At 46.1% G+C, this 12810-nt stretch overlaps 1 protein-coding gene across 7 annotated transcripts in view; it reads right to left on the reverse strand.

The window, feature by feature from the left end:
- Positions 1–12810, reverse strand: part of exoc6 (exocyst complex component 6) — a 51301-nt gene that overhangs the window by 4611 nt on the left and 33880 nt on the right. For 4 of the 7 annotated variants that reach the window (XM_035403732.1, XM_035403731.1, XM_035403733.1 and 1 more), the window contains exons 18-20: positions 12348–12527; positions 7544–7685; positions 3941–4014 (exon numbers count right to left, since the gene is read on the reverse strand). In XM_035403732.1, coding sequence (XP_035259623.1) covers positions 3941–4014; positions 7544–7685; positions 12348–12527 — 396 coding nt within the window. Of the gene's footprint in view, positions 1–3940; positions 4015–7543; positions 7686–10781; positions 10812–12347; positions 12528–12810 lie in introns of all 7 variants that reach the window. The other 3 variants (XM_035403729.1, XM_035403728.1, XM_035403730.1) reach the window with 1 other exon arrangement.

The following is a 12810-nucleotide window of genomic DNA, read 5'->3' on the forward strand; positions in this document are numbered from 1 at the left end:
CTAGGTGCCTGTCCTCAGCATTGACATGGCTGGTGAGGGTACTTTGAAGGAGGCAGTGACTTAACAAGCTTTTGACCAGGATATGTACCGTCCTGCAGGTTTTCATTTCAACACCAATTTGGCACACCTGACTCTACTAATTGGCAGCTCAACAAGATCTCTAGCTGTTGAATGAGGTGTTTGGGTTGGAGTGAAAACCTACACGACAATAACCAGGAACAGGGTTGGGCAGCCCAGCTTTTGATAATGATGGGGAAACTACTGCAAATCAAATCATTTGTTAAAAGCCAAAGGAGATGCAATCAATAACACTGGCCTAGTACATGCACATACTGTAAAGAAAAATGCATTCTCAACTGGGTTAATAGGGCAGTGTCATTTTGACTAATTGATTTTGCAGAGAGAGAGACTATAATTCATTTTGACAGAAGCCATAGTTTTTAAGTCAGTGCTGAATTGTGGTGGAACTTAAACCCCACCGAAATAGTCTTCAGAGATGAATCTACAACCCTAAAGAGACTGCAGAATTGTGCTTGAGAGAAAGGATGTCTGCCAAATAGTTTGGAAGAACGTTTCTTTGCTTCATATAGCTTACAGATGGCTCAATATGATATATGCCATGTCTTCAACCTTTGCTTTGATCTGAACACAGCTCCTTGCACCAGAAATATGAGTGGTTTAAATTCCAATCACATACATTTGGGACCTTCTGTAAACCTTCTGGGTGTGTCTGCAGCTATTCAGGCATAAATAGTGAATTTGTTAATATAATGATTTGAAATATTCAGTTTCTTAGAAAACCTAATCTAGAAAGGTAAGACCCAATGAACACGTTGACACTAAAGTACCAAACTTAGTAACCACAAGCACATACTTTGGTGTGTGCTAGTAAATATATCCCCTAGATCTAATTTTCAAATCCTTACTGACCTCTACTACATGACTTTTCACATTTATGCATATTGGCAAAAATATTTACCTCATCATACCCTTGAACGGAATATTTTCTTATCAATATAACTGGATAAAAGTAAATACAATGAAACGTTTTTTAAGAACACCATCTGTGGAAAGCGAACAGAAATCATTCAGCGAGCTTTCAGTAACCCTTGTTGACCTATGGAGTCAAGGCTGCTGGGACACAGTGTAGGTTACTCTACACCCTTTGTAGTCAAGGAGTCTCCCTTTCTCAGTCAACATCATCATGGTGCTGACTGAAGAGACACAGGCAAAGAAAAGAGAAAGTTGGTCTTATTCCAAAACATTCACCTAGAGGGACTGAGAAGTCAAGATCTGAATGAAAAGTACACCTATAACTGGTTTACCAGACAGCATTTCGCTTAAGCTATGAAGTAGCAGGAATCAAGAATGACAACATGTCTTAAACAGTCAAACATATTAAAACGGGTACAGGCATACCAATGCCGCAAAATAACCAAAACGAAGTAACGTGAAAATATCAATACGCAAAATCTGCAGGCTATCAAACAAAACGGGTCAAAGGGGCAGCTGGAAGGAGCTGTAAACTTGCGGTGGACAGACGCATTATCCAGAGATAAAACAGCGTAGGGAAGGCCCCACCAACGCTGGGTGACAGCAGGTAAATGCAGGGGAGGGCAGGAGAGGGCAAGCCATTGTGGAGAAAACTGGCTTCCATTAGCCATCGTGTGATTGGCAGAGATCGTGATCTTTCAATCCTGGGTCAGCTCCTTTTAAAAAAAAAGAAGAAGAAGAAGGGGGTGGGGGGACGGAGGGTGGGGGGGCAGTTTCCATTGATCCATCTGTGAGCCGCGGGTCTCTCATCGGGTCCCGCGTCCCCTGGGTGCCTGCTTTGATTCTACAGGCTTTCCCTTGTTTGAGCCTCGACCTGTCATCAGCTATTCCAGCGAGCAGGGTGACCGGAGCGGGTCTGACCCCCCCTGCCCCCGCCCCCCCGGGGCAGCGTCGGGGTGAGGAGGGAGCGCCTGACCGTTGGACCCGCTCCCTTATCTCTGACAGGCACCCGCGTCCCGAGCGGGATCGAATTTGTGCAGGCGGCGTGGCGCCACGACCCCTGCAAGTGCGCTCCGGGACAAAGGCCCCACGTCCCTATAAGCACGTCAGAAAGAGACCTGCCATTCACTCCTTTACAAACGCCAAATGAATGGATTTATAGAGAAAGGATCCTCCAGACATTTACTGAAACTTGCTGGAGACGAGATCGCCATTTGACCACCATGTGATTTGGCGTGCTCACTTAATCCCCGTTTCGGAGGAGTTCTGACCGCAAGTTCACGTTTTTTGAATCACGTGCTGAATCTGATTTGTCATGTAACCTGAAGATTTCGCGAATGTAGAATTCACAACATGTTTATGTTGTTTTATCCAGAAGTATGTATATAAATCCTACATAATTTACCGCGACACACCAAGCAGAGTGTAATTTGAAGTTTGAGGCTAAATAAATGAACTACTTTATGTGACAGTGATTGCATTCATTTAGATCAAAATGTTTCTGTAGGTAAGCATAGCCTGCACTTGCACTCACAGGGTCAAAACACAGGTACTAAACCTTCAGATCATATCCATGTACGTGCTCTCAACCTGACCCCGCATTCCAGTGTTCTTCAGCAAAACAGCATTATTAAATAACTGAGATAAGTTATGAGTCTTAAATAATTAAGACTGACACAGCGCTGTTTTCTTAAAAAGATGACACAAAGCAATGGAATGAGATCATGATCGCATAACTAGTTTACCCTTTAAACGGGGCCTGGAACTGCAGCTCTGGCGACTTTAAATGTCAGAAAAGTATGCATTTATCCAGACAGGTGTTTCCCCCCATGGAGGAAGCACGGATGAAAGCAGTCTGGGTTACCTTATGAAGGTGGGGCCAGGCATGTGTGTCAATTCATGGCATTAATGTCACGCATTGCTACATATATACAAGTATATCAAGTGTCTTGGATTGCACGCATCGCTGAACACACAATACGAGCGCATCTTGCCTGGGGAGGAAACAAAATGCCTCCAGCAGACTAAGGCCTGGGTTTAAACTCTTAAATCATGAGGTCGGTGAGCAGACTCATTTAATATATAGTTTTAGCCGAACGTGTTGGAAATGAGTGTAAACGCATTACTCTTAGTACACATTAATCTTAGGAGCTAAACACAGAGTACATCACGTGAAAGCATATAGTATTCAGGATTAATGGTGATCCAAGAATAGATGTTATTATTTTGCCCTTTATGACTCATGCTGTTTATATAGAGTACCTAACACATGGTGAAATGGATCAAAATGTTGTCTCCACAATAAAATTTTGATCCGTGGACATTAATTGTATGAGGTATATACACTTAAATAAATACACCTATAAACAATATATATATATATATTTGTTTTTCAACCTCCATTTTCCCTCCCCTAGACAGGTAAACCTAATTATAATGAGTGATATCATTTTACCAGCAAAAATGTAATGGGTATTCTATTGTGCGACTAATGAAAGCCGCCTTTTTACTGAAGATTGAACTTTATGGGAAGGTCCCGCCATCTCACACAATGGTATGAGGAGAAGCCAAATGTTTATTGGTTCAAGTGTCAGCAATTAGAAGACTCGGAGGTATGCGTTTGGCATGCGATTGTGGAACCTCCCATCTGCGGCCTCTACCTGCGAAAACAACCACCTGGGGCAGTGATTAAGGGGTCAAACTGGCTTCACTACAAAAAAGGGAGCGACCGCACAGGTAAGAAGAGTGAACAATGGCATGATGCACCCCACTACCGCAGATTATTTTCCTTCTCCAAAGGGATCGCCAGCCCATAATCCATTAACCCCACCCCCCGCCCCACGGTGACAAAGCCCAAAGGAGCACAGAGGTCTGTGGCCCCCCCGTGCTCTGCATTGTGGAATCCCCCCCCCCCAGTCTTTGTGTTTGGGAGAGGTGAGGGGCTTACTTGTCTGAGGTCAATGAACGCCAGCTGCAGTGTGTCTCCCTGGAATCCTGGCACAGGCTCTGAGCTGGCAAACACTACAGGTAGAGAACACACACACACACACAGTCAGTACAAGCCTGAAATGTCTCTGCCACAGCAGAACACTGCAGGTAGGGAACACACACACACACAGTGAGTACAAGCCTGAAACACCTCTGCTCCAGCAGCACTCTACAGGCACGACCCCTGACCACAAGCCATGGCATATCAGTCTTATGTGTGTGCACCACAGTCCATTTGGCCTCATCAGAGAGCGGTTGTTCACTTCACCACTGCGTGTACCAGTTTTCATTGTAAAGCTTTCTGCTGTAATTACTTACTGGTGTAAATACTCCATAAAATTAAAATTCATGATACAAAGTTTGCGCAAAGATCCTGATCTGAGACGGCTAGACCCTACCATTTATTCACCATTGGGTGAGCTGTCCATTTCTTGGGGGACTATAAATTGCACACTTGTGTTTCAGGGCTATAAACATTATGTTACCCATGTGTTTTTGTTTCAGTAGCTGTTCAATGAAAACCTCACATCCAGCCAGAGTGATTAGAGACGGACTGTGGGACGGAAAAGGGGCGGGACAGAGCAGGGCTGGTGTGGGCCATGGAGGGGTTGGAAGGGTAGCAATGAGGCTCCCACCATTGCCCCAGTGGAATGTCTGTTCTTGTCTTTTAACAGCTTTTCCACACTGGAATCCTGCTCCCTTCAACAAATATGCAAGCTTAAAACGGGGTGAGCCAATTAACATACCTTTTGCTGTAAACACTGAAAAACACTACGCATGAGCGAGATACATTTCTGCATAGGTAATACTTATCGTACGGGTACCAGAGTTCAGGGGGATACCATCAGGTCTTACACCTTGGTCTAAACTGAAGAATATCATAAGCACCATAAACATGTTTGTGTTTACACTGTTCTGCAAATTCTTTTTTCCTGCAATTCTATACTGCATTACTTCAATTCTAGTCATGGCAGAACTGCAGTAATAGTGTGTATGGATTTGAGAGAGCACCGGTTCAGTTGGGATAATTTTGCAAGTTTGCCAACTGAAATTTCTCTTTTCTCCCCTCTTGCATTACACTCCTGCTAAATGAATGAATTAGTAAAATAAATGTAGTTTTCTTTCCTAGCTCCACAGTCCAAAAACATTATTTAACAATTCTGATGAAAAGTTCTGTCGAAGAGATTCATCTTTGCTAACAGTCACGCCGTTTGCCATGTCTGATTTTCAGGGTGGCTCTTGTGGCTTTCTCACCAGGATAGATGGGGGAGCTTTTCCCCCCGTGGTCCCAGGACAGCAGACTGAGGGCTGAACTCTGCTTTACCCTGTGACACCTGCCCGGAGGCCCTCCTGGGACAGCCAGGTATCAGGGCCTGACCCACAGAGGCCCCCCCCCCTGGCCCCGGTGCAGCCATGCCGAACACTCCTCTCAATGGAGCAGAAACGCCCACCGTCATGGAGGAGGAAGCAGCCCCTTTGTGTTCTTTTCTTCCGAAAATCTTTAAATGCCTCACACATGGGATGCAAATTTGTTTTCTAAACCACGGCCCATTTGTTTCACTTAAGTGTCAACATCCTGTTCGGAGCTAGAGGCCAGGTCATTACTTCTGCTGAGCGATACGTCAGGGACTGAGATTTGTGTGCCTGTGTGTGTGTGTGTGTCTGTGTGTGTGTGTGTGTGTGTGTACGAGAGAGACCACAGAGAGTGAGGCCACCGTTCCAGCCACCCCTATGAGCTGGATCACAGGCGAATCACATTCGATGACAAATAGTTACACCACCCACTGCAACGTCATTAAAGATCTCAGACCAAATGTACCAAGGTGCAGTCATGGAATATAAATCCTTCAAGTCTTTACAATTTATGTGTGTCCCTAGGTTACGAAAGTATTTTACTCCTCTTGTAAATATGGTTCCTGATATATTAGAGTTTAAGTCTTAGAGGACAGAGACCTCCAGCATGGACCTCACTAGCAGGGAATCAGCCATTACAAGGACTGAAATGTTACAGCAGACAGCTTTCATAATGTGTGTGTGTTATTTTCATACAGATGGGCGATACCCTAAACAGGCAGTGTTACTGTGGATCACGCAGAAGATCCTGCTTTGAAGGTGAGTGGGAACTCTTCCAACTTCACGACACAGGTAAAGCCCTGTGCCAATCTCTCATTTACAGCAGGAGCCTACCTGGCACCTCTGAGCTATTTGCACTCCACCCAGCACACAGCACCCAGCCCCGCCCGAAACGCGAACCATTAATCCCGGGGTGTTGCCGAGGAAACCCGCGGGGGCAGCGGGCGGCGTGCGTAAATCACAGGCCAAACGGGGCGGGGCCCGGGGCGTGTCTGACAGGTGTGAGGACTGAGGCCTCCTGTGGCAGAGCCAGCTGGGGCTCAGGGGTTCCCGACACGCTCACCCACCCCCCACCCCCAAACCGCCGCCCATGAATCACCTCAGCCGCCGCGCTGTCACTGTCGCGCGGCTCTTACGCATATTGGTTTACAGGATCCAGGAAGCCAAAATAGCCCCAAGCTCAAAAGTATCCATTTAAAACGCACTTAACGCCAAAAGGCTTTGAATGGTGGTTTCTTGGTCTACTGTAACTGGAAGCATGGTAATTTCTCTATTAGGCCAGGGCTAGGGGAAGCCTCTACTGACTGCTGCACCCTGCATGCACTGAAAGCAGACTGGCTGCCGTCTATTAGTCATGGTTGTACTTGATCTTCTCCTTCTGAGAAAGCGCACAGCAAAGCCTGGATGGTATGTGTGTGGAAGAACCCTCTAAAGCACCTGGCTAAACCCTGTTTATTAATGTCACAGTTGGCAAGTCATAGTTGTGTCTAGAGAAAAGGCTTAGGATAACTGACATCACAGTTCCAGGGAATTGAAACCACTGAAAGTCAGTACTGACTCCGAAGACGGTGTCATCCCTTAGATCGACTGTCCAAAGTGAAAACCTATAATTACGTAGTCTGGGGGAAGCCAGCGAACAGCAAATCTGATGTACGTGACTGCAGCAGGCTGTGTTATAGTGACTCAGTGGGGTCTGTAGGGGTGTAATTTTGTTGTTTCCTCACTTTTATGTGATCCCAGGCTGATAAAGCACAATGTGCTCTGCTGGAGTACAGGTGAATCATTTCCTGGTCACAGTTTAGTTTAACTACACAGACAGTTTATTTATTGTAAGACAGAATGAGAATTTATAACCACTGATGTTACACACACACAATGTGTGTGTATGTACCGAATGTAAAAGCCACAATAAACTCCTTCGTCATCGATCCCCAAATAATTTACCTGGATTATATGCGGCTCCCTTTCGAAGGTGCCCCTCTACGCATGAACGGCACACAGAGCTGGGTCTCTAACTCCTCATTACAGGAGAGGAGAGGGGATTGACTTTACAGTAAGTGTGATTTCCAGCTATCCTGCTGCTCCTCGGCTGAGCATTCTGCAGCGGAGGTGAACTCTCGACAGCCCTAATTAACCAGGCCTGACCCCCCCCACCCCCCTGCCACCCCGCCCCTCATTTGACACCATCAGGCTTAGCGGGCCCACTTACATTCACACTGTATGACGTCCAGGTTGAACTGCTGGATGGCGCCCATGCTGATCTGCTTGAGCTCGCTGTCGAGCAGCATCTGCATCAGGGAGGTGGACAGGTGCTTGCAGGCTGACATGCAGGCCGTCTGGGCCACTTTGCCCTGGAGGGAGAGAGACACACGGACAGGACAGAGCCTGTGAAACCCGCACATGCTCAGTGCAGGTCAGTGCACAAGGGAGCACAGACAAGGGCTCCCACTACTGTACTGTACCTGTGCTGCAGGCTACTCAAATATATACACATATAAGTACATCCAAACTGCACAGCGATATGAGAACATGAGCAGGCAGACACCAGGCCGACGGCTCTGAAGATACTGGCTTGAAATGAACAGGGTTGTGTGACTGTAAGGGGGGGGGGGGGGGGACAACCAGCAGAACACAGACGTGCACTAGCTGTTACGTCTAAGTGCATGCTGATGAAGAGCAAGGAACACATGATGATACGTGCATTTCTTAGACAACAGAGGTCCACTTTGTCCAAGCCATATATATGTCATGGTTTTATTAAGCAGTACCACATACATTTGGGCACATGAATAATTCCATGAGGCGGACGCTGCTCAAATATCAAAAAAAAGAAAAGACAAAAACAGTAGTACAGTACTTTTGACAACCCTGGTAATTTCTTGAGCAGCAGTAACTTCGTCATTCGGATATTTCTGTTTTGCTGGTTCACTGCTGAAATTCAGTAATGGCGGTTTGAAACAAAAATGTGTTGCTTAAAATAATGTGTAAAATTTTAAGTTGCCAAATCAATGTCAGTGCAGAATTCAATTTCAGATCATTTAAAAATTTGTAAAATGACCACGCATTTCTGGAGTGCTAAAAGCAATTCAATTGGTGTGTGGAAAATTAGGAATAAATCAGGGGAGAGGAATTCTTTAGCGGTTCATTTTAATTGCAGGTGCTGGAGTAGTTAGAGTGAAGACCACACCTTAACGGTGTACACTCAGTGCGGTAACGCCTGTGGTAGGATGGAGCTGCACACCACAGAGGAGCCCTCCGCCCACGCCAGAGGGTGCGTAAGCCAGCTAAAGGCCCCGGAATGAGAGGTGTGGTGCAAACCCCAAAACGGGACGGAAACAGGTCCACTGATGAAAAGAAGCAGCACAGAAAACACTGCAGAATCGGCATGCTGAAAGTCACGTTAAAAAAGGGCTGATCAGGTTTACTTAAACTGCAATGTGTGATGGACCAAGAGTATTTAACGGAAAAGGTCCCTTTTTTATTTAACCAAGCAGGTGCATGTTTTTATCTTGTCACTCCATTAGATCACCTGCTTGGAAAACCTCCTGGTGAGCAGTCAGGGGATTCTCTAAGACTGGGCCACATCTGTACCTGGGGAGGCACAGGACAGCAGCCACCCCGTTTCCAGGGACCTGAGTGAGTATGCGCATGCACTGAGGACAGCGGATGCCCTCACTGGCTCAGCAATGGAGGTGGAGGATGGGCACAACCCCAGGGGCTGCGCAGCCAACTACGGCAAAAGAGATTTCGCCACGGCAATCCGCACGGCTCGAAAATGCAGTGAACTCACGCAGACACACTCATCTCACCCATGCAGAAGTCTACAGGCTCATTGTAAAAAGGGGGGCGTTCCCCCCCTCCCGTTTCAGAATGACCCCGAAATGGAAAAGGTCTGTGCACGTCCTGGCAGTCAGGACGCTTCTACCTGAGGGCGATAAGGCAAACTTATCCAGCACTAATTCAAGGCGAAAGAAATGAGCGTTCCTGGGTTCATTTCGCGGGTAAAGAAGGAGGGAACGTTCAGTGACTGAGGTCCAGTTCTGAGCTCTTTAAGGAAATGTATGTCAGAAAGAAAAAAGGGAACTACACACATTCTCGATTACAAATTATAGGGCAAGAACTACTGAAAAATTTGCTACCCTTTGGACGAACTCACAGCCATCATCATACATAAGAATGTTAATGCTGCTCGGCTAACAGGAAATTTGTGCAGGACGAGTTCCTCTGCAGACTCCCAAGCCACAAGGCGGCAGATGTAACTCTCATCACAGACTACTAAAAGAATATAACTGTTGTGTAGAAGAATACAAAGGTCTTATGCTCCAAAAAATGGTCTAACTCTCATGATTAAACACTTTCATAGGCTATCAAAGGCTTTTTAACTCAACTAAAATTTCAGCAACCTCTACGCAAATTCCCCACAGGGTCACATATAGGCACCTTTTCATTGAACTCTCTCCTCCAGTCAGCTGTTTTTTTTAAATGAAAAGAAAAATGTACTCAGCTGTCCGAATTGCCAGAAACTGACAGCCAAGGAGCTTTCATCATTCAGCAGAATGTCAGTCAACATGATTTATGGGCCGCGTTCAGCAAAGTAAAAGTGTACTGTATGGGAAATATAACTACCCTCCGCTAATTACACGCGTACTGGTCCACTTAAGGGCGTCCCTTAATGGCGTCCGATGGGCTGAGGAACGCGGTGCCGTTACCTCCCTGGTGACGGTCCTCTACATCCTCTCCGTCTCGCCACGCCAATCACGAGCCAGCATGGGGCGCCGTCCCCCCAGCCCCGTTCCGTAACGCGGGCCGTCCCACCCGGCCGTCCCGACAGACGCCTTTTCAAGCTCGCCCGCGGAAAAACAGTCCGCCCTTACCCACCGCCACCCCGCTGCCTGCTGGGATTTTCACACCGCGCCTGCCAATCACAGCAACAATGAACAACGGGAATTCTCTCCGGTAACCCCGGGGGCGGAGGGACACGCCCCCCCCCCCCCAGAAACCCTACCGCACCGCTGCAACAATGGCCTTATCCATGCCGCCTCTCCACCACCATGTGCCTCCTTCTTCAGGGCAAAGTTACACCGCAGAATGTGCCGGAGCTTTTGCACTAAGCACGGGGGGGCAGCGGGGGTGGTGAGGTTAATCGTATTCTTAATCTTACCCATATTCTGCCAAACAGTCCTTACCCTCCTCCAATAAGTACACGTCGCTGGTTTTTTGTTCTTGTCAGTTTCAATGTGCTAAACACACACTGTGAGTCATTTCACAACATACAACCTTTTCAAGCCATTCTAAGGAGAAACAAAGCAAATGATGCAGTTTAGATGTTTCTCCTCGAGCCATCTGACTTTTTCAATTAAACGTGGAAGAAGCAACAAGCCTGGAGGCGAGTCCACAGTACTGACACGAGCATGCGGTTCCCTCCCTGGGGCGGGGAGGTTACTTACCGACATCGCAGCATGATCATTGTTGTTATTCTGAGCAGAACCCAAAAAATCAAAATATGAACAGGGAAAGAAAGTATGGCAATAATAAATGGACAGAAAGGAAGTTTTAGAAGCAAGCATGTTTTGGCAGAAGTAGAATTCAAATGAATAAAACATATTAGGTAAGAACCGAATAAGGCATTCATAAACAGCTTCACAACTGAATGTGGAAAAATACCTGGACATAAATGAAAGGTGCCTGAAGGCATAGGCAAGCTGAGGAAAAGAAAGCGATGCTCTCCAAGTTCTAATTCTCTGGAGGCTAGACAGTGAAGCGCGCTAAATTTACGAAGGTCTGATTCCAGATTTATACGGAGAATTCAATCTGTCAGGACTAGTAGTGCGGTGTGAGGCCAACAATAGGATGGAGGTTTCCTAATAAAATCATGTGTACACGTGTTCGGAGTTGAAACAGGCTCCAATCAACACAACTTTTATGGCAACACCCAAATTATTAGCATTTTTATTGCACAAAACAAAATATCGTGATGTAACTTGGACTTAGTTGATGCTTGTCACCTTAGCTGTTGGAGCAGCACAAGGGTTTCCACAGAATGTTCCTCCTTTTCAAAGAATATTAAAAATGTCCAATTTTCTGTCTGAACTGAAGGGCAGTTTTTCCCCACTTGATTAACCCCACAGGTGTGGACACGCTTGCTCAATGTTTTTGTTTTTTCAGAATTGTTTTTGTGCTGTTGAAAATCGCTCATTGACTACATATTTCCCATTCCCCTCTACATAGTTAAACATGGCCCTCCAGGTACAGTACCTTCAGAAACTTCACACAACAAAGCTTATCTCACAGTTTGGCTGTGTTGAAAACACATTTAAATGGGATTCCTCCCCATATTCCTATGTAATTACTATGTAGTTCTCTATATGAAATAATTGTCAAAATGAGATAAAGCATTTTAATGGCTTCAGAAATAAACCCCTGAAAATGACCCTTTAGAAAGTTGGCCAAAAGCCATGCGATAGACCTCAAGACCTTTCGGAAGAAGATTTCGAGACCAAATTTGAGCTCTTTGGCCTGAAAGCAAAGCGCTACGTGTGGTGAGAACCAAACACAGCCCATCGCCCAGGTAACACCATCCCTTTCATAAATTAAAAAAAATAAGTTTAAGGTATAACAGGCCAAAATGTGAAACATTTCACAGGTGTTGAATACTATCTGAAGGCCCTGTATCTCTGAATGAGATTCTAAGCATCAGGTACACAACCCGGGGAAACCTCCATACTATGGTCTCTTGTGCAACTTCCTGCAACAGCATTAAATGCCACCAACATGGCTGGACTCAATTAAAAAAAATAAAATAAACTCCTAGCACAAATGTAGAGAGGACTGGTGTTCCTCACCTCCCTCCATGCAACATTAGGACACCCAAAACACGGACACACGCACAGGGACGCACGGTCACAGAGGGGGGAGGGGCACATAAATATATAAACGACAGGGTGAAGAGTGAAAACGAGGACACGCCACCATGTCGGACCACGAGGATTCGCTACGAAGAGCGCTGGGCTCACCGGCAGGTGCGTGAAGACCTGGAAGGTGCTGCGGAGGAAGTTGATGAGGTCCATCAGGTACCCGCTGGCTCTGCCGTCGGACTCCGACATGCTCCACTCGTAGTCGGCCAGCTGGATGAACTCGTCGATCTTTTGGTTCAGTTTGGTGTAGATCTCTCCCTCTGCTGCATGCCGGGCGTCCTAAATGTGACAGACACCGAGAAATTCCTCACAACTCAAGACGCAACTTATTAACAATCTGAACCTGATTTTGCAGACAAAAAACATCAGAAACGGAAAATTCTTGTCAAGTACTTGACTGATGTTTTGACCAAAGATATTTTCTGCCGCTGAACATCCATTACTCCTACACCGAAAAAAAGGAAACGCACAACAGGAAACTGATGAAATTACTCACTGCAGTCACAACTCCTAAACAATGAACAGTCATGCTAAACTATAGTTTGTGAGTGCAACTTTAACT

This window comes from Anguilla anguilla, chromosome 2, assembly GCF_013347855.1.
Source record: "Anguilla anguilla isolate fAngAng1 chromosome 2, fAngAng1.pri, whole genome shotgun sequence".
Taxonomy (NCBI): Eukaryota; Metazoa; Chordata; class Actinopteri; order Anguilliformes; family Anguillidae; genus Anguilla; species Anguilla anguilla.